Raw genomic sequence first — 21,821 nt, 5'->3', positions numbered from 1 at the left:
TACATTACTGCCAAGTAACACCTCTAGTGGCCGTCACTCAGATGGCCACTGGGTCAGGGCTGCACATGTAGACGCTGAATGCTACCCATAGAGATGCATTGATTCAATGCATCTCTATAATAAGATGCTGATTGGCACAGCACAGTGTTTTGCCAAGCTTGCACAATAGCCTCCCAATGCTTTCCTATGAAAAAGCATTTGATTGGCTGAGATTATCAAGTCTGATGATCTCAGTCAAGAGGACGGAACAGGAATGGAGCCAGTGCTATCGGAGCTATAGTGATTCCTGACCGTATAGTGTTCCTTTAACCCCTTAAGGACCAAACTTCTGGAATAAAAGGGAATCATGACATGTCACACATGTCATGTGTCCTTAAGGGGTTAAATAATGACGCATTATTTAGGAAGGATGGAAAAAAACAGGAAAAGTGGAAGAATATTGTTTGTATGTCACCATTAGTTAACTCCAAATATTATGCAAATGGTATGTGACAAGGAAAATGTGGAAGCCTTACAGGTAGATACAGTCTTTCCCTGAAAATAAGACCTGGTCTTATATTAATTTAACCCTGAAAAAGACACTAGGGCTTATTTTCAGGGATGTTTTATTTCGGAGGAAAATGGTAGCAAGTGTGTGTGAGAAAGCAGGTCTACGTTCGGGGAATTCAGGGAATTTTCCTGACTAGGGTTCACTTTTGGGGTAGGGATTATATTACGAGCATCCCCCGAAAATAAGCTAATACCTATTTTCGGAGGGATGTCTAATTTGGGGGAAACAGGGTATATTAGCTAAATAAGAAAAATAAATTATTGGTTAAAATATGCTACAAACTATTTGAACCTGTTAAATTATTATTATTGCCATTTATATAGTGCCAACAGATTCCATTGCGCTTTACAATATTATGAGAGGGGGGATTTTACTATAAATAGGAGAAATACAAAAAACTTACAGGAACGATAGGTTGGAGAGGACCCTGCTCAAACGAGCTTACATTCTATAGGAGGTGGGGTGTAAAACACAATAGGACAGGAAATATCCGTCAAATAGGGTGGGAGTAAAGCAGAGCTGGAGGAGAGAGTAGAGTGCTGCCCTTTAGGAGAGCGCAAGAGACAGGTATGTGAGGTAGAGGTTAGTCTGGGAGGCCATAAGCTTTCCTAAAGAGATGGCTTTTAAGGCAGTTCTTAAAAGATGCAAGACTAGGGAGAGCCTGATGGCGGTAGGCAGGCTATTCCATAGGAAGGGAGCTGCCCGCGAGAAGTCCTGCAAGCGTGAGTTGGCCGTACGGGCAGAGCGGAGAGACCGAGAAGAGACATACCTATGGATCTGTGAAGAGATATAAGAGGGGCTAGAGTTGTTCAGTGCACATTCAGGTCACATTTGGTAGAAGCTCAAACTAGAAATGATGCTTGTTTGGATCTGGTTACAACAAACAATGTTGATATTTTCGCAAACATTCAAGTAAGGGAGAACTTGGGAAACCGTGATCACAATGTGGTGTATTTTGAATAAATTTAACAAAGCAAATGCACACAGGGAATGCTAAGATATATAATTTCAAAAATACCAAGTTTAATAAGATTAGGGCAGCTTGACTGGCATAAACTCTTTTGTGAAAAACACAGAAGATAAATTGAAGATTTCAAACAAAATTTAGAAATGTACACTTTTCGGTATGTACCATTTGGTAACAAATATAAAAGATATATTGAAACCAATATGGGTTAGAAGGAATGTAAGCCAAGATATTACAAATAAGAAAGGGGCATTTAAAGCATTTTTAAATTAGATTAATCAGAGGTATCCTATAAAATATAAGGAAGCCAACAAAGCCAAGGCAATTAAATGGACTCAACTAGAAAATTAATACGTAATAGCCAAGGATAGCAAGACCGACCCAAGACTAACCAAAATTGAAAGTGTAGCTTCAGTGAAATCAGAGATGGTTGTGTTAAAGGCTAAATAAATATGGATAAAATAGCATAGCAAGTAGCAGAGTTATTTGCTATTTTATCCATATTTATTTGGCCCTTTTTTATGCAGCAGGCTGGGAGAACACTTAGAAACACAGTCGATGAGATTTAAAGGGCTATGTGCAGCGCTTTCTTTTCCGACCCTGGGTGTTTTCCTGATACTGGGGACAATTGCATATTTAAAATTACTAATGCTGAGCTGTGGTATTTTAAATGCCATGTGTAGCGCTCAGTTAAAAATAATTAAAAATATAACTGTTTAGTGTTTCAAGCAGAAACACAGCACATCCAGGCTCCTACTACCATAACCACTTAAAAATGAAGTAGTCATGGGAGTTTTAGTAACCTTCTGATTACATTTGCCTGAGAACAAGCGCTGGCACGCATAATTTCTCCATTACTAACATGTCAATTTCACAACACAATAACATATTGAAGAACAGATGTCTAATTAATCAACATATTTGAGTAATTTTTGGTTCTCTCTGCTGTGAACAGTTTCAGGCCCAACATCATATTAATAATAATCAGGACTCCCTATCACTATATTAATAATTATCAGGACTCCCTATCACTGTAACAATAGATTTGACTAAAGCTAGCCTTCCATGTAACCACAGGCTAGCACTACCAATAATGTCATTTTATTAGTAACTAGATGTATATATTTTAGAGCACACTGCAAAGCTTTCTACAATGTGTCACTGTCACAATTTGTAATTGCCAACACGTGTCACATGTGAACCGTTTGCAGTCTATAAGTAGAGGGTTATAATCAGATCCCGACCCTCTGCAAGCAAGCAGCACAAGGCTAGAACGTCACTTCCGGCCGGGCACTGAAGCCAGACCGAGACATTCGTGCTGCCCTTCTTCCTATCACGTGACCCGAAGATCGGTCCCATGACTTATACTGTCAATAAACGATTCAAGATGGCGGCCCATCTCTCCTGTGGTCGGGTAAACCTCAGTGTTTTGAGGGAGGCCATGCGTATGGAGCTACGGGAGTTTTTGGATAAATGCGCAGGGAGTAAGGTGAGTTGTGGCGTTACATTTTTTTTTGCTTTTTATCTTGGGTTTTAGTTTTCTCTTGGGTTTGGATGAGTGGTTGCTCAAAACAGGAGTCTTTACATCTATTTTAAATGGGTGAAATGGTTAATGTGAGTGTATTGAAATTAAATAATTTAGATTTTACTGCACATACACGTGTTTATCATTTTTTTGCTAAAATAAATAAATAAATGCAGGATGGGCAGCATAACCACTGTAGAGTGATAATGTATCTTGCTAGGAGTCCCCTTGAATCTAGTTTAAAACATTAGCTGATGCTCTCAACTAATACAGTTTAATCCAAATAGGAACACAATTGACACATCTGTTGTATAAAGGGAACTAATTATTTAGATACATTTGAATGAGACTGCACAATTTTAATCCTGGTAGAAGCCGGTAAATGGGTGTAGTATTTTACTGATATACATAAGCTGATTGACATAAAGACACAAGCTCACAGATGCACACACATAGGTTCACTGACAGACAATCTCACTGACACACACAAACAAGCTTATTGGTATACACACAAACTTAGTACAGACAAGCGCACTGTCACACACATGCTTCCTACAGGCAAGCGCACTGTCACACGCATGCTTCCTACAGGCAAGCGCACTGTCACACGCATGCTTCCTACGGGCAAGCGCACTGTCACACGCATGCTTCCTACGGGCAAGCGCACTGTCACACGCATGCTTCCTACGGGCAAGCGCACTGTCACACGCATGCTTCCTACGGGCAAGCGCACTGTCACACGCATGCTTCCTACGGGCAAGCGCACTGTCACACGCATGCTTCCTACGGGCAAGCGCACTGTCACACGCATGCTTCCTACGGGCAAGCGCACTGTCACACGCATGCTTCCTACGGGCAAGCGCACTGTCACACGCATGCTTCCTACGGGCAAGCGCACTGTCACACGCATGCTTCCTACGGGCAAGCGCACTGTCACACGCATGCTTCCTACGGGCAAGCGCACTGTCACACGCATGCTTCCTACGGGCAAGCGCACTGTCACACGCATGCTTCCTACGGGCAAGCGCACTGTCACACGCATGCTTCCTACGGGCAAGCGCACTGTCACACGTAGAAGCCAGTAAATGGGTGTAGTATTTTACTGATATACATAAGCTGATTGACATAAAGACACAAGCTCACAGATGCACACACATAGGTTCACTGACAGACAATCTCACTGACACACACAAACAAGCTTATTGGTATACACACAAACTTAGTACAGACAAGCGCACTGTCACACGCATGCTTCCTACGGGCAAGCGCACTGTCACACGCATGCTTCCTACGGGCAAGCGCACTGTCACACGCATGCTTCCTACGGGCAAGCGCACTGTCACACGCATGCTTCCTACGGGCAAGCGCACTGTCACACGCATGCTTCCTACGGGCAAGCGCACTGTCACACGCATGCTTCCTACGGGCAAGCGCACTGTCACACGCATGCTTCCTACGGGCAAGCGCACTGTCACACGCATGCTTCCTACGGGCAAGCGCACTGTCACACGCATGCTTCCTACGGGCAAGCGCACTGTCACACGCATGCTTCCTACGGGCAAGCGCACTGTCACACGCATGCTTCCTACGGGCAAGCGCACTGTCACACGCATGCTTCCTACGGGCAAGCGCACTGTCACACGCATGCTTCCTACGGGCAAGCGCACTGTCACACGCATGCTTCCTACGGGCAAGCGCACTGTCACTCGCATGCTTCCTACGGGCAAGCGCACTGTCACTCGCATGCTTCCTACGGGCAAGCGCACTGTCACTCGCATGCTTCCTACGGGCAAGCGCACTGTCACTCGCATGCTTCCTACGGGCAAGCGCACTGTCACTCGCATGCTTCCTACGGGCAAGCGCACTGTCACTCGCATGCTTCCTACGGGCAAGCGCACTGTCACTCGCATGCTTCCTACGGGCAAGCGCACTGTCACTCGCATGCTTCCTACGGGCAAGCGCACTGTCACTCGCATGCTTCCTACGGGCAAGCGCACTGTCACTCGCATGCTTCCTACGGGCAAGCGCACTGTCACTCGCATGCTTCCTACGGGCAAGCGCACTGTCACACGCATGCTTCCTACGGGCAAGCGCACTGTCACACGCATGCTTCCTACGGGCAAGCGCACTGTCACACGCATGCTTCCTACGGGCAAGCGCACTGTCACACGCATGCTTCCTACGGGCAAGCGCACTGTCACACGCATGCTTCCTACGGGCAAGCGCACTGTCACACGTAGAAGCCAGTAAATGGGTGTAGTATTTTACTGATATACATAAGCTGATTGACATAAAGACACAAGCTCACAGATGCACACACATAGGTTCACTGACAGACAATCTCACTGACACACACAAACAAGCTTATTGGTATACACACAAACTTAGTACAGACAAGCGCACTGTCACACGCATGCTTCCTACGGGCAAGCGCACTGTCACACGCATGCTTCCTACGGGCAAGCGCACTGTCACACGCATGCTTCCTACGGGCAAGCGCACTGTCACACGCATGCTTCCTACGGGCAAGCGCACTGTCACACGCATGCTTCCTACGGGCAAGCGCACTGTCACACGCATGCTTCCTACGGGCAAGCGCACTGTCACACGCATGCTTCCTACGGGCAAGCGCACTGTCACACGCATGCTTCCTACGGGCAAGCGCACTGTCACTCGCATGCTTCCTACGGGCAAGCGCACTGTCACTCGCATGCTTCCTACGGGCAAGCGCACTGTCACTCGCATGCTTCCTACGGGCAAGCGCACTGTCACTCGCATGCTTCCTACGGGCAAGCGCACTGTCACTCGCATGCTTCCTACGGGCAAGCGCACTGTCACTCGCATGCTTCCTACGGGCAAGCGCACTGTCACTCGCATGCTTCCTACGGGCAAGCGCACTGTCACTCGCATGCTTCCTACGGGCAAGCGCACTGTCACTCGCATGCTTCCTACGGGCAAGCGCACTGTCACTCGCATGCTTCCTACGGGCAAGCGCACTGTCACTCGCATGCTTCCTACGGGCAAGCGCACTGTCACTCGCATGCTTCCTACGGGCAAGCGCACTGTCACTCGCATGCTTCCTACGGGCAAGCGCACTGTCACTCGCATGCTTCCTACGGGCAAGCGCACTGTCACTCGCATGCTTCCTACGGGCAAGCGCACTGTCACTCGCATGCTTCCTACGGGCAAGCGCACTGTCACTCGCATGCTTCCTACGGGCAAGCGCACTGTCACTCGCATGCTTCCTACGGGCAAGCGCACTGTCACTCGCATGCTTCCTACGGGCAAGCGCACTGTCACTCGCATGCTTCCTACGGGCAAGCGCACTGTCACTCGCATGCTTCCTACGGGCAAGCGCACTGTCACTCGCATGCTTCCTACGGGCAAGCGCACTGTCACTCGCATGCTTCCTACGGGCAAGCGCACTGTCACTCGCATGCTTCCTACGGGCAAGCGCACTGTCACTCGCATGCTTCCTACGGGCAAGCGCACTGTCACACGCATGCTTTCTACAGAAATGTTTGTAATAAACATGGTCTAGATATTCTGTGGCCACTCTTAACTTTTTCCTGCGAACGAGTCATTGGCACAATGCCATACCTACAATGGAACAGATGATGATATGCTTCTAAAACCGTTCTTTAGAGGGATTTGGTAATATATGCAGTGGAGAACCTCAGGCTTTATCAAACTTATCAAACCAAAACAATCTGACAGATTTCATGAGCGGTATGCACCGATTAGTAGAGCTATAACCAATGACACACGTACACACAAGCTCACTCACTAGCAGGCACTCACACACGCAAGCAAGCTCATTTACTAGAAGGCACACACACACCGCTTAATGTAGTGGTTCTGGTGTCTATGGCCTGTCCCTGCAGGCTTTCAATGTAAACACTGACTTTTCAGAGAGAAGGCAGTGTTTACATTGCTTCCTAATGACACCTCTAGTGACAGCCACTCAGCAGCACCTACATTCAGTGCCTCCACGCTCTGCAAACACATACGGCATGCACAATAGGGAGGGAATGGGCGCTGCCAAACTTGAGGTAAGTATTCACATATTGGTGCTGCTATAACTGTCTCTCAGGCATGAATGTGTTAAGGGTACTCTAATCACCATGCACTTTGTAATGATCCCACGTGCTTATGGTGGTTAGACTAAATCTAAGAGGGTTAGTGTAGTCCTGGGACTTACTAATGTATTTGCAGTTCATCTTCCAATACATCACTATAGTTTGCTAATTTTTATTTAGGAGTTTGATAAGCACACAGGTCCCATGTACGTAACTTTGTTTTAGGACATCAGCCTTTCTTTTTAAAGAGACTGTTCTTCTTAAAGATTCCACATTGCATCATATATCACTTTCTTTAATGGTTTTTCCTTTTTCTTTCAGGCTATTGTTTGGGATGAATATCTAACAGGGCCCTTTGGACTTATAGCACAGTATTCCCTTCTAAAGGTACAATTGCAGTCATTGTTACAATACAACTGTTGGTTATACCAGCATAGTGTGTGTGTGTGTGTGTGTGTGTGTGTGTGTGTGTATATATCGCATTACTTAAGTGTATTTTCTTTTTCTTTCTCCAAGGAACATGAAGTAGAAAAAATGTTTACGTTGAAGGCGGGTCCACTGCCATCATCTGACGTTAAAAATATAATATTTTTTGTCAGACCGAAGCTTGAGTTAATGGATATAATTGCCGAAAACATACGGAGGTATTTTTATTTTATTTTTATCTACTTATTTATAAATGTTATATAATATTTTTGTGGGTGAAATGCTTTAGGATTATTTTGGATTCTCCTTTTATGATTTTTATTTCCATTTCTATAATACTACAAGCAACATCTCTGTAACTGTTCTTGGTGCTGAAGTGATACCTTGAAAGTTTATACCATTAATAATAGTCTTAAGTACTACCTAAATTAGTGCGGGTACTAAATGAAACACTCCTACATGTATGTATGTCTGTTAACATTGTTAAAGGACCACTCTAGGCACCCAGACCACTTCAGCTTAATGAAGTGGTCTGGGTGCCAGGTCCAGCTAGGGTTAACCCATTTTTTTTATAAACATAGCAGTTTCAGAGAAACTGCTATGTTTATAAATGGGTTAAGCCTTCCCCCAAATCCTCTAGTGGCTGTCTCACTGACAGCCGATAGAGGCGCTTGCGTGATTCTCACTGTGAAAATCACAGTGAGAGCATGCAAGCGTCCATAGGAAAGCATTGTAAATGCTTTCCTATGCGACCGGCTGAATGCGCGCGCAGCTCTTGCCGCGCGTGCGCATTCAGCCGACTGGGAGGAACGGAGGAGGATCGGAGGCAGAGAGCTTCCCCGCCCAGCGCTGGAAAAAGGTAAGTTTTACCCCTTTTCCCCTTTCCAGAGCCGGGCGGGAGGGTGTCCCTGAGGGTGGGGGCACCCTCAGGGCACTATAGTGCCAGGAAAACAAGTCTTTTTCTGGCACTATAGTGGTCCTTTAACATTTCTGCAATATAACGGCTCCAAACTGTAGATAATTATTATTATTTTTTTTTTTTTGGTCTGTTTCTACTTTTGGTTCTAAATTTTGACTTGTAAAATGAAAGTCTAATTAAAAAAAAAAAGTCAATCCCATAAAATCCAAGCAGACTTTGTGTTTCAAATGAATATTTAAATTAAATCTTAGTATGTCTTATTTAGCTTTTTTTCCCCCACTTCCTACTTATTAAAAATATGATGTCTTCTGGATTCCTTTCCCACACCCACTGAATGTTGGAGAGATCTGCTTAGGTACAGATTTTTTTTTTTGTCTTTCACTATTCTATATGTGACTCTTATTTTTCAGCTTTCTTTCACTCTTAATTCTTCTGATTTTGTACAGGGAAGACAAAGGTCGCTTTCCACAGAGAGATTTCCACATCTTGTTCGTGCCTCATCGTAGTCTGCTTTGTGAGCAGAGGCTCAAAGATCTTGGCGTGTTAGGGTCATTCTTTCACAGAGAAGAGTACCGCTTAAACTTGATTCCTTTTGATGGAGATCTGTTGTCTATGGAATCTGAAAATGCTTTCAAGGTGATCCCTATTATTTCAGACAGGTTGATGCATGGGTTGTTGTGAATATGGGAATTGAGTGTGCTCCACACTGATGAAATGATGGCATTCAAATCAAAACTCCCTTTTCCTATATGGGTTGCAGCAGTAATGACAGTTTTTCATTCATTTCTCAAGGCAAAACAGGTAAAACAAAAACACCCAATAAAGCGTTAAGGACTTGGTATTGAAGAGCACACACTTAACTACTCCCAAACTGTACTATAAGAACCTTACAGGCCCTTCAGGGACCAGTAACTAGTTCAAGTATAATTTGCTGCACACATACTATGCCAGTCTGTAGGAAAAAAATGATTAAGTTAAGGGGGAAAAATACTATCCCAATCTGTAGTACATCAAGCCTGTAAGATCCAATGGACAAGAAGTCAGAATTATCTCTGAGGATATTTAGGCCTTGATTACCGGTTTCTCAGTCACCAGAGCACAAAAACTTTGGCTAGAAAATTGGAAAAAATCCTTGTCCAAAGATACAGAAGAAGATTCGGTCAAACTTTTTACACAATATAAAATTGGCTTCAGAATGTGTTATTCTACAACTAAAAGTTTTGGATTAGAAGCAATATATATGGGGTTGGCTACTGTAGGGAGAAGTGCTGTGGATTTAAATTTCTGGACAACAGACGCCCCTTCAAGATACTGTGTGATCTTTTTGAAGAAGTGAGTCTGTTTGACTCCTCTTTGGATGGGTTTTTCATATCCATGGCAGAAGGAAAAAAAGCTATGCCATAAGATAAAAAAAAATATGAAAATAGAAAAAATTGTGGGGTTAGGGCGACGGAAGCATTAGTTAAGGGCCTAATTGTTAAAAGTCTAACCATATAAGCAATGACTTTACTACTAAAATCCATGACACGCAAGTATATTGCATACTATCTGGTGGCACATATTCCATATCTCACACAAATCCCACCGATAGGCCACATCAGCACTGTAAGCCTCTAGGTACAGACACTGAGTTTACCGGTCACCGCAATTCACCCCACATAACTCCACAAGCTTGCCATGTGGTATGCTGAACATGCACATTACATTGGACATACAAGGTGCAACAGACTGGGGGGGGGGGGGGGGGGGGGGGCTACAGAGAATGTATCTCTTCAGGTTATGCACAATGCAATAGAGGGAAAAGAAAAGTTTATTCGATGTGCAAATTAAGAACATGAAAAATTGTATATGTGTTTATCTTGGTATCTTCCGAGATGATCTTTGTGAAAACTTGGAACCTTGTTGTTTTTACCCAATGTTCCTTATTGATATCGCTCCTTGTCATTCCTGGGTTCCAGTAAAAAGTGGCAAATTGGAAAACAAATTATCATATGGGCGGCAGATCTTATTCTAGGCATCAACGCCATACACTTAATATGCTCAGACAACTGTTTAGCGGATGTTCTAAGCAGAAATGGACTGTCAAAAAGATTTATCCCTTTTAAATATAAATCTTTCAGAAGATAAACTGGCTTTTTGGAGTTTCAGAAATAGGTCTGATTGCGTCATATGTCAACAAAAAGACCCAAGATTATTTTGTGCACAGTAGGAAATCCAAAATTCCTAGATGCATTCTTAATCCAGTGGTCCTTCCAATTAGCTTAGGTCTTTCCTCCTCTTATGCGAATTCCAAGAGTCCTAAAGAAAAAAAATTATAATCTTGATTCATGCAAAGAAAAAAATAAACCAGCTCTATTAAGAATTTTTTGTTTTTTTGTGCAAGTCATTTTATTAAATTAAGTGGTCTGGGTGCCAGGTCCCTCTAGGGTTAACCCTGCAGCTGTAAACATAGCAGTTTCAAAGAAACTGCTATGTTTACATATGGGTTAATTCAGCTTCTAGTGGCTGTCTCATTGACAGCCACTAGAGGCGCTTCTCACTGTGATCCCGGTACTGGAGAAGTGTTTATCCCCTTAGAGCCCGGCGGGAGTGGGACCCAGAAGGGTGGGGGGCACCTACAGACCATATAGTGCCAGGAAAAAGTTAGTTTTCCTATCACTATAGTGGTCCTTTAAGACAATAACTGAACTTGATGGTCGCAAGTCTCTTTTCAGCTATGTAACAATGATAGATAAACTCTGTAGCTTTTACTTCGGTTAGTCTCCACTGAGATCTCAAATGTTTTTGCTCACTTGTGCCATTACAAAGAGAACCTATATTTTTTCATATCATACTGATCCCATACATAAGAGCAGTCCAGAACTGAAATCCCGGCAAGCTCTTTGCTTGAGAGATGCAGCAATCCCAGACAACCGTTTTAACCTTCTTTGTGTCTCATCAGCGACGTGTAGTAGAGATTACCACAGGGTCATGTCTGGATTTACATTTCATAATCGGTGATTCTGTAGAATGTGATGGTCTTCGTCCCCCTTCTTGTCTATATTTATATATAGGTAATTTCTACAAAGATACAAGTAGAACTCTGGAAAGCTGTTATGGATCTTGAAAGGCGGTTTTACAAGAGTTTATTGAAAATTATTACTGCGATTCCAGCTCAAGACTTTTCTGGTTAGCCGTCCAAGTGGATCATCCCATCCAAAACTAGACCTAGAAAAATCTCACCAGAATTCAATAAAACATTTCTGAATGGAAGCAGTCTTTTTTTTACTACTTAAATTGTCATAGGATCCATGCTACATGGACTTGTAGTGTTCCTTTAAGAACCCAGAAGAAAATGAGAAAGCGTTTTGATAGCTTGTATGTATGTATCTTTTATCATACAAAATATTGAACAATGTAGTAACAGGGAAATCCTCCCCCCATGTAGATTTAGTGACCACTACTTTTATAGAATGATTGCCATAGTAATGTTTTTTGTTTGTTTTTTCTTCGTGTTTTTATCTAAAAATATACAAAGTTATTATTCAAAATCTCATTTGGCCATATACTGTAAAAGAGTTTTGTTAGAAGCAAATCAATGTGCATATAAATTTAAAGATTATGTGTGTTTACTTAATCAGGAATGCTACCTGGAGAATGATCAGACGACTCTTTACCATGCTGCTAAAGGACTGACAACGTTACAAGCCTTGTATGGAACCATTCCCCAGATTTTTGGTAAAGGAGAATGTGCTAGGGTAAGAGGTTTATTTCTTTACTACTATGCACACAAGCTTACCCAGTGATCCACAATAGATGAGTATTCCGAGCATTGTTCTTAAATGTACACTCCAGCACTAAAAATAAACATTTATTCATAAAACTGCAGTGCTGCTTAATCTTCTGGGACTCCTCTGCCTCCTCACTGTTGCCTCAGGAACTTAGTGATGACATTTAGTAGAAGCTGCTTGCATCTGGTACATATAATTTGTTTGGCAAATCGTTTTGCAAACCACTTCTATTTGGATTTAGAAAATGACATTTTCAATGAAACATTTTCTACTAAAAGTACTGTTAGAGACATGCTGTGTCTCCGACAATGTGTGTTAAATAAAAGAAAATGAATGGTACTCTTTGTAAATGCATTGCCACTAACCATTGGCATAACTAGAAACTAGAAAAATTGCCCTTGGCCCCCCCCCCCACATGCAGACATACACACATACGTACCCCCTCCCTCACATATGTTGTCGTCGTCCCCCCCCCCTCCTCCTCCCCACACACACACATGCAGACAAACCGATACACAGGCGCACACCTACAAAGTCGCCCTCCAACCGCGGTAGTTCCGCCACTGCCACCAACCCTTTTAGTGCTTGGTTATGGTATAGATTTTTTAATAAAGAGGTTTTTATTTAATACTTATTGTAAAAGGTGATGCTATGCTATGATCTAAATGGCTTCTTACTGTAGTAAACTAAGGACTTCAAAGTATTGACTGACCCCAAAGTGGATACGTCCACCTCACACGAATTCACATATAACAATTGGCTAGACAAACTGGGAGTACATTTGCAGAATGTGGCATTCTCAGGGAGTGATTGAAGGGAAGTGAATATGCTTCTACTAGGGACTACTTTTTACTCCTCCAGGAATCTTAGCTATTTGAGAATAGACTACTTCGTGGTTGATGGGTCCAAGCTACATATTACAAATGTAGAATACAACATGCTTCCTGGAGGAAGTGGGAAGAAATATTGCATAGACTCAATCATACCCTACCAACCATTCAATGAATATGGTCCCCTCTCATGACTATTGACCAGAGAAAACCCAAGGTGCATCACTCCTGGTATAGTGCAGTGTTCTATTTGAGTTGGCTATAGACCTCAGAGTACTGTCTATATTTATGAAATTTTTCTGCAACATAGTATGATTGGGATAAAAAACATTGTTTGGTCACCTGTAGAACTATATGCTGGTTTGTTTCTACTGTAAATTTTTGAGTGACAGTTATTAAAAACATCTCAAATGGAAAATGTATACCAGATTTAATTTAAAGGACCACTATAGTGCCAGGAAAGCACTCATTTTCCTGGCTCTATATAGGGTCCTTGGGTCCCCCTCCCGCCGGACTCAAAGGTGAGGAAGGTGTTAAATTCCTACCTTTTTTTTCAGCGCCGGGCTCCTTCGGCGCTGGGGAATCTCCTCCTTCTTCTGCCGTCATCGGCTGAATGCGCATGCGCAGCAAGAGCTGCGCGCGCATTCAGCCAGTCTCATAGGAAAGCATTCTCAATGCTTTCCTATGGACGCTGGCATCTTCTCACGGTGAAAATCACAGTGAGAAGTGCGGAAGCGCGTCAAGCGGCTGTCAATGAGACAGCCACTAGAGGCTGGATTAATCCATTTGTAAACATAGCAGTTTCTCTGAAACTACTATGTTTACAGCAGAAAGGGTTAATCCTAGATGGACCTGGCACCCAGACCACTTCATTGAGCTGAAGTGGTCTGGGTGCCTATAGTGGTCCTTTAAATAAATAAAAAAAAAACACATTCTTAAACACGCCATGTTATAGTAGACCACTACAACTTGCAATAGAGGTTATGGTCCCATGATTTCCCTGATTCCCCCTCTTCCTTTTGTTTTTTTATTTTTTATAAATAGTTTGACTTTTTACCTGGGGTCTGCGGGTTGCTGCTACCCACCTTCACTACAACCTACAGAGAGCTTGAAACTGCAATGCAGGGCTACCTAGGCGCGTCAAGCACTGCAGAGCTTGGCTCAGGAGAGCTAACAGAAGTTTGCATGAAGGCACTTCCTGCTCTGGAGATGGAGGCAGGGAGCTGTGCTAGGCAGATCCAGATAGCATGTCCTACTGTTCAGAAATGGTTTTACTCCTTGCAATGGGGCAGCTAGGGTGCTCCTGACACCATAACCACTACAGTGAACGGGAGTGTTCCCTTTGAGAACTACATTTAGCTTATGCTAGGCCAGAAGTCAATCTGTTCTTGGCACACTTTAAGTGACATGATGCACTTTAGTTAGCCATGGCACATGGGTTGAACCTGTGTTCTTACCACAGAAGAGAGCACAGCAGCACTTGTACCTGCACCTATCCTTGCAATTTTCTACTTTGTCAGTTTCTCACTTGATTTTAATATTTTAGATATTCTTTTAAAATATTTTGAAACTTTAAAACATTCATTTTTATATTTTGATTATATATTTAGTTTTCCATGTGAAACAGCTGTTGAGTTAATGATTTGTACAGATCTGCGTGTCCTTCTTTTAAAGGATCACTCTAGGCACCCAGACCACTTCAGCTTAATGAGGTGGTCTGGGTGCCAGGTCCTTCTAGGGTTAACCCATTTTTTCATAAACATAGCAGTTTCAGAGAAACTGCTATGTTTATGAATGGGTTAAGCCTTCCCCCTATGTCCTCTAGTGGCTGTCTCATTGACAGCCGCTAGAGGCGCTTGCGTGCTTCTCACTGTGATTTTCACAGTGAGAGCACGCCAGCGTCCATAGGAAAGCATTATGAATGCTTTCCTATGTGACCGGCTGAATGCGCGCGCAGCTCTTGCCGCGCGTGCGCATTTAGCCGACGGGGAGGAGAAGAGGCGGATCGGAGGAGGAGAGCAGGAGAGAGCTCTCCGCCCAGCGCTGGAAAAAGGTAAGATTTAACCCCTTTCCCCTTTACAGAGCCGGGCGGGAGGGGGTCCCTGAGGGTGGGGGCACCCTCAGGGCACTCTAGTGCCAGGAAAACGAGTATGCTTTCCTGGCACTAGAGTGGTCCTTTAAGTAATTTTCTTATCTGTACTAATCGATGTATAAGAGCACAATAGTAAATTTGTCACAAACATTTTATGTTAAATAGCATGTCGCAAACATGATGATCAGGATGAAGAGAGAGCTGGGTGGCAGCCAGAACCAGATCATTCCTGTGTTTGATACACTCTTGCTTCTTGACCGGAACGTGGACCTGCTGACACCTTTAGCAACACAACTTACATACGAAGGGCTTATTGATGAAGTCTATGGAATTCAGAATAGTATGTTGCGTTAATCCTGTGACTCTCTGCCCTACTCCCATTAAATGCTGGCTGATATAGTTAATGTCTTGTCTTAACATCAAATATACTTAAGGACAACTAACATAGCAGATGCCAACATTCCTTTACATATATGCCTTACAGCTGCTTTATTTTATATCTGTTAATTCCCAAGATAACATGGCGCAAAGAGAACTAAAATAAAGCAGTTTACTAAGGACACTTTCAATAACAATAATTTATATAGTGCAATCATATTCTGCTGCACTGTACAACAGGCAAACCCTAAATTCTAACAAAACATTGTGTGTTTTCATGGTTTTACTATAGCCCTATATAACGAAGTCTGGAATTGCTAAACCAGAAATATTGATAGTTTATTTATGATTTAATAGGCAACGTGAAGCTCCCTCCTGAAAAGTTTGTTCCTAAAAAGCAGGGTGAGGGTGGAAAAGATCTCCCTACAGAACCAAAGAAACTGCTGCTAAACTCGGCCGAAGAACTGTACGCAGAGATCCGTGATAAAAACTTCAATGCTGTTGGTTCGGTGCTGAGCAAGAAGGCGAAAATTATATCTGCAGCTTTTGAGGTATGGTGCTTAAATACACACATCTTTCATTCACTAATGTCACCAACTACTTATAATCTAAAATTCCCTTTACACAGCACTACTGTCGCAATTCATACAATATTAAAAAAAAGGACAGAAATGCATCTACACATGTATGAAGATGCATTATTGTGTTGGGGTAATTTTTGGTTTGTTTTTGATTATGCCCTACTTGATTAATCATAGCTGATATGTAGATATTCTTAAAGGAACAACCTATCCGCTATCAAGCACCATATCCACTACATGTGCATGTAGAGGTTTTGGTGCTGCTAGCACTGCCCAATTCTTGGCAGTTTTCAAGAAGTTTATTTAAAACCAGGAGTATCTGATACACATGTGCCTGGCTTCTACTCGCTGGAATTGCTAACGTAGATGCAATGATTTGTCCATATATCGTTTGTTTTTGTTTTTTCTATTTTTGTTTTTTTGTACTAAGTTTGTTGGTATTGACAATACAAAAGGTGACAGGGATATTGTTCACAACGTTATACCATATTCACGTGTAGTCTTGAAAACTTACTGGCGTTATTCACCCCACTTAGAATAAAGGGTTTGAATTTAACACGCCACGGTCAGCTCTAGGTTTGATAACCTACGTATGTATGGGAGGTTCTACTTAAGTCATGCCAAGAATATGGCATGTGTACAAGCGTCATGTATCAATAGGTGATTATACCTGTGATGTTGGTGGGTTTGGAATTTGCTGTACGTACATGAATTGCTTTGTTGTGGTGATCCACTTTTGGTTACAAAGGTAATAGAGGGAGGGTTAGCTGTGGGATTTGGTAACTGTGTCCTACAAGTAATATAACCTTGCTGCTATATTGTTTTGCCAGCCTGCTCTGAGCATATCTTCTTTAGTGTCTATCTTTCCAACCAAGGTGATGGGCAAGGTCCTAGTGTATGTTGTGCCATTGTTGGCGGGTACAAGCAGAGCACATGGTTTAGGGTGAATGTTAAAAGTGGTCTAAACATGTTTTGGTTTTCTTGGGCGTAACTGTGGGGAAGAGGAGAAACAAGCTCATGGACGAGTTAATGGGTCTATCTATTAAATAAAGTTGCGAAAATAGATTAACTGTATCCCATAATGACCTGATTTTCTTACATTTCCACCATACATGCATCATGTTCCCTAGTCCTGTGCCACATCTTCAGCAAATAGCTTAGATATTGGTGTAGATTTTATGCCTGTTAGGTGTGAAGTACCACCTATGAGTTTATGTGCTTCTATATGAGAGTAGCAGGTTGTAACGCCTTTGAGGGCATTAATTGCGGACACCCATTCTAGGTCCGATAGACATTGTGTGCACTCATAAGTCCACTGCTCTGTAAATGGGAATGGGGCAGAGATATGATGCCTTATTGCATGATAGTATGTGGAGAGTGCTTTGGGTTTGCCCAGAGCCTTCCAACACCTGTCATGCACTTGTGTGATGGTTTTGTCTTGGGTATTCTTTAGTTCAGATGGTTTGTATACATGCTTCAATAGAACACTTTGTAATCGTAGAAATTGAAAAATGAATGAGTTTGGTTGGTGGTATTTTTGTTGTAACCCTGAGAATGGGAGTAATTTGCTTTGATGGTATACTCGGTCTATTGAGGCGATTCATAGTTTGGCCTACTGCTGCATGTTCAGCCAGCATGATACATTTTAATGCTGTAATAGGTGCCTTTTGGGTAAAATTTTTGATGAATGCCAATGTTAGTTTGTATTTGTCCATATTTTAAAGCCATTACTTGGCTGAGCAGGACAGAGGATTAAAGCGGTTTGACCAAGAACTAGGGTAAAGTGTGTTTATTTTATATCTAACTTAATGTAATGTAAAGCTAATTGTTAGAAAATAATTTTTGTTGCGGTTCTTGACAATAGCATGTCCTGATTATGGTGAGTGCCGTCACAGTATTCAAATATTCACATAATATTATGTACTTGTCTGGATATTTTCGGGCAAGAAAAATAGAACGAACTGCACTTAACTGTAAAAACAAAAATAGTGAAATTGTATAAAATAAAACAATTTACAAATTAAAGCATAAAATTAACCATAGAAAAATATATAGAAACCTATACCACACTCAAATAATAAATATTTGAATCAGACGTTATCCATCAAATTTGTTGTCTGTGAGAAGGGAATGAAGTAAATCACTCCACATCCTAAAGAGAAAACTTAAAAAATGTATGGCAAATCCTGACCCAGTCTCAAATCAATACTTTAATATGCACATAAGACATCAAAAACGGTGACCTGTAAGTCCTTAATAGAGTTGGTCTACCAAGGAGTTCTTTCCTCTTCCATATAGGTTATAAGGTGTGTTTTTTTTTTTTTTAAAGAGCAAAAAGTGAAAAAAAGACAAATTGTAAAACAGAAACATTTATATATGTATCTCTATACACACCCTCTAGAGTTCTAAGGCTTATGTGCATAAATAAAAAGAAGCAAATTCTTTCGGAGTACTCAAACACTTTCCGTAATGGATAGATCTCTCCATTTTGGATGTTGGAATGTCGGAGTTACTTAAATGTATATTCAGTCTCTCCAATGCTTGTTGTGATACACACAGTTGTCCAGAAGGAGTTTGTCCAGATAAGAAAATGAAGTCTTACATGAAGGCTGCTTATTGTGTAAACTAGTGCTGATTACAGTTCACGCAGGTCGTGCTGTTGTAGTAGTTGATTCTGGGTTCAATTCACTTCCCTTCAAAGGCCCTGGTGGTGAATAAAACATGAGCGGGCTGTTTAAAGCTGGTTTGCCCACCATTCGCGGCAAGACTCGCCCCTGGCATCATCACGTCACTTGCAATGACGTCACACGCAAAAAGGAAAAACTTTATTTACACAGACAAAACTAAAAAAAAGCACATTTCATATGTATACCATAATGGATTGGTAAAATTAACCCTATATCCAGTCAAGATTAGATTGCCCTCCTGTACGGTATACAATTAGTAATATTTCATCCTTTTGTAATTATGTATAATTGTATACAGTGGGACCTTGGATTATGAATTTAATGCCTTCTCCAGGACGTTTCTTATTGCGAAAAATTTGTAAACCGAAACGCGGTTTCCCATAGGAATGCATTGAATAGAATAATCCGTTCTGGAGGTCAGAAAAAAGTCAAAATGAGCTGGCATGGAAACCAACCCACAATGCAGAACACACAATAAAAGGCATGCACACGACGAAGCTCAGCTCCCTACCTTTCCACAGCTTGAGAAATGCACCAAAAAGTCCCAAAACAACTGCAAACTATTTCCAGAATGGCTCCAAAACTCGATGCAAAATCCGCTTCAACACCTCCACACTTGACACCACGTGTTACCAAAAGGCTCCAGCATGCTGGGGGCGGTGCTATAAACCTCCCAGGTGCAATGCATCCTGGGGAAACTTGCTTTGTTTTGCAAAAAAACATTTTTAAACCGAGGCATTATTTTCAATGGATTTTCATTTGTAAACAGAGGTCCCACTTTACTCTACTTTGATAAGCCACAACATTAAAACCACTGACAGGTGAAGTGAATAACTGATATATTGGTACAGGGTCACTTGTCAAGGGTGGGATATATTAGGCAGTAAGTGAACAGTCCAGTACTTTAATTTCATGAGCTGAATGCAGGAAAAATGAGCAAGTGAAAAGATCTCAAGTGACATTGATAAGGGCCAATAATGATGGCTAGACTAGGTCAGAGCATCTTCAAAATGTCAAGTTTTGTAAGGTATTCCCAGTATGCAGTCGTTGGTACCAATGTTTCCTTTGTAAAAAAAAAAAAAAAGGGGGGGGGGGGGCGCGTTGCCTGACCGGCACTGGAGTAAGTCACACTCTCCTGTAGCTCCCCTAGGCCCCAGCTCATTAAAGCCTCTATAATACGTTATGTGACCGCCACAATGAGGAAATCCAAACTGGTGCTTACCCCAGGACCCTCTGACGCTGTCTCCCTGAGACATTCCGGGCCCATGGATGAGCTTCTGGTCACACCGCAAGGCCTGAGAAGCACCTGTGAGCCAAACAAGATGGCGCCGGCCTCGCCAGGATCTGAGCGCATCACGAGCTCCGCATGTGGCCTGACAGGCAGGGAGACTCTCACACATCTAAGCTGATCTAGCCTCCATCTCCGCCAACATGTTTACCCGCACAGACAAAGCTGAATCACTGACTGCAATGCGGACAGCTATCAGAAAGGAGATCATGAAGGTATGTAGGGACCTTACTGCCTTGGAAACCAGGGTGAAGGAGTTGGATGCAGACAATACAGACCCAGCAGCCCGCTGAAACCGCAGGGAACATTTTTGCTTGAACTACGCAGACAGGTTGAAGACCTAGATAATAGGGGCAGATGGAACAACATCTGCATTAGGGGCCCTCCCCGAAACACTTACCTGCCTGTTCATGCAATTCTTGGGAGAGTCGGCATGGGAAGACTTTGGCCTGGAAAGAGCCTTCCCCCCCCCCCTCCCAGAGGGAATGGGCAATCGAGAGATGTCATCTGTTGCTTGCTCTCCTCCCTGAAGGACACAATCTCGAAAGCTGCCTGCCCGCTGCAAAATATCCACTTTATGGACTGAAAGGTATTGCTATTCGAAGACCGGTCAACCCTTACACTAGGCGCTAGACGGGCGTTGAGACCTCTGACTCGCATGCTGCTAGACAAGCGGATCCCATATAAATGGGGCTTCCCATTTAGCCTTCAGGCAAAAGTCTGCAACACCTGGCACACTATCAGATGGCCCAATGATGTGCCCAGATTTCTCCGCACAACTGGCCTACCAGCGGTCGCAGTAACAAATTAGATCTTAGTGGGCCCACCCCAACCACATAACAGCCCAGAGAGACCTGCTGGACGTCGACCTGGCCCACTTCAGAACAAAATTGGACGAAGAAGAGGTGGACCTAATTGCCCAGAGGAATGAACCATGCACGGACACTTGGACAGCCGGTAACCTCCACCCCACACACCACAGACATGTCAGAACCCTGGGAACTCCACACACCCCACAAAGGTCTCTCTACAGTCATGGCCTCGAGGCTTTGCAACCCTGATGCCCACATTGGCTTTCCATCTCACAAAGCAGTGGGTAAGAGGTAGCTCTGCCCTTAGGCCCAAACTCTGGGGGGTACATCATTTTGGGTGGGATGCCCTGCATAAGACTTCCGGCCATAGACTCATGGGTAAAGTCTGCTAATCGCTCAGTTTGGGCTGTAGCTCACCGCTCAGACTGCAGCTGACACAGAGCCCTTGTAGACTGCCCCTAGAGAAGCCACTCTGCAGCCAAGATGCCCGCCTTGAGACCCAGAGCTGCCCATCAACAAAGTAATAGACTGTCTCTGAGCTTATATTCTCATCCGGTGCAAAGGTGGATGACCATGGAGTTGGACTCTACCGAGAAATGATCTCATAACGTGAGCTAAGGGGATTCTTGCAGATATTCCTATGGTGGGCTATGTGTATACTAGGGGCTCTCCCGTAACATGACTGCAAAGGCAAGACCTAATGTAACCGATGCTACTATAGGCACCTGTAGACAAACCGACAACCACACACAAAACATTTACTGGACATGAAACGGTAAATAAAGATCACAAACTCCCATGGGGCGGAAAGAAGTTTTGTATTGCATCTAATGAAAAGCCCACAGTTATGGAAAAGGGTCTATACTATCAAAGGTCTAAACGCAATGTAGATGCTGCCGTATGTTAACCATACCGAT

General features: G+C 43.1%; 1 protein-coding gene across 1 annotated transcript in view; it reads left to right on the top strand.

The window, feature by feature from the left end:
• The first annotated feature begins 2,859 nt into the window (after positions 1–2,859).
• VPS33A (VPS33A core subunit of CORVET and HOPS complexes) overlaps positions 2,860–21,821 on the top strand; it is a 33,820-nt gene continuing 14,858 nt past the window's right edge. Inside the window, exons 1-7 of the mRNA XM_063456997.1 lie at positions 2,860–3,006; positions 7,443–7,508; positions 7,638–7,765; positions 8,913–9,102; positions 12,087–12,203; positions 15,324–15,498; positions 15,894–16,087. Of these exons, the coding sequence (XP_063313067.1) occupies positions 2,875–3,006; positions 7,443–7,508; positions 7,638–7,765; positions 8,913–9,102; positions 12,087–12,203; positions 15,324–15,498; positions 15,894–16,087 (1,002 nt within the window). The 5' untranslated portion in view covers positions 2,860–2,874. The remainder of the gene's footprint in view (positions 3,007–7,442; positions 7,509–7,637; positions 7,766–8,912; positions 9,103–12,086; positions 12,204–15,323; positions 15,499–15,893; positions 16,088–21,821) is intronic.

This window comes from Pelobates fuscus, chromosome 5, assembly GCF_036172605.1.
Source record: "Pelobates fuscus isolate aPelFus1 chromosome 5, aPelFus1.pri, whole genome shotgun sequence".
In the NCBI taxonomy this organism is placed as follows: Eukaryota; Metazoa; Chordata; class Amphibia; order Anura; family Pelobatidae; genus Pelobates; species Pelobates fuscus.
The sequence above is the reverse complement of the archived record's forward strand: the minus strand, read 5'-3'. Positions and strand labels throughout refer to the sequence as shown.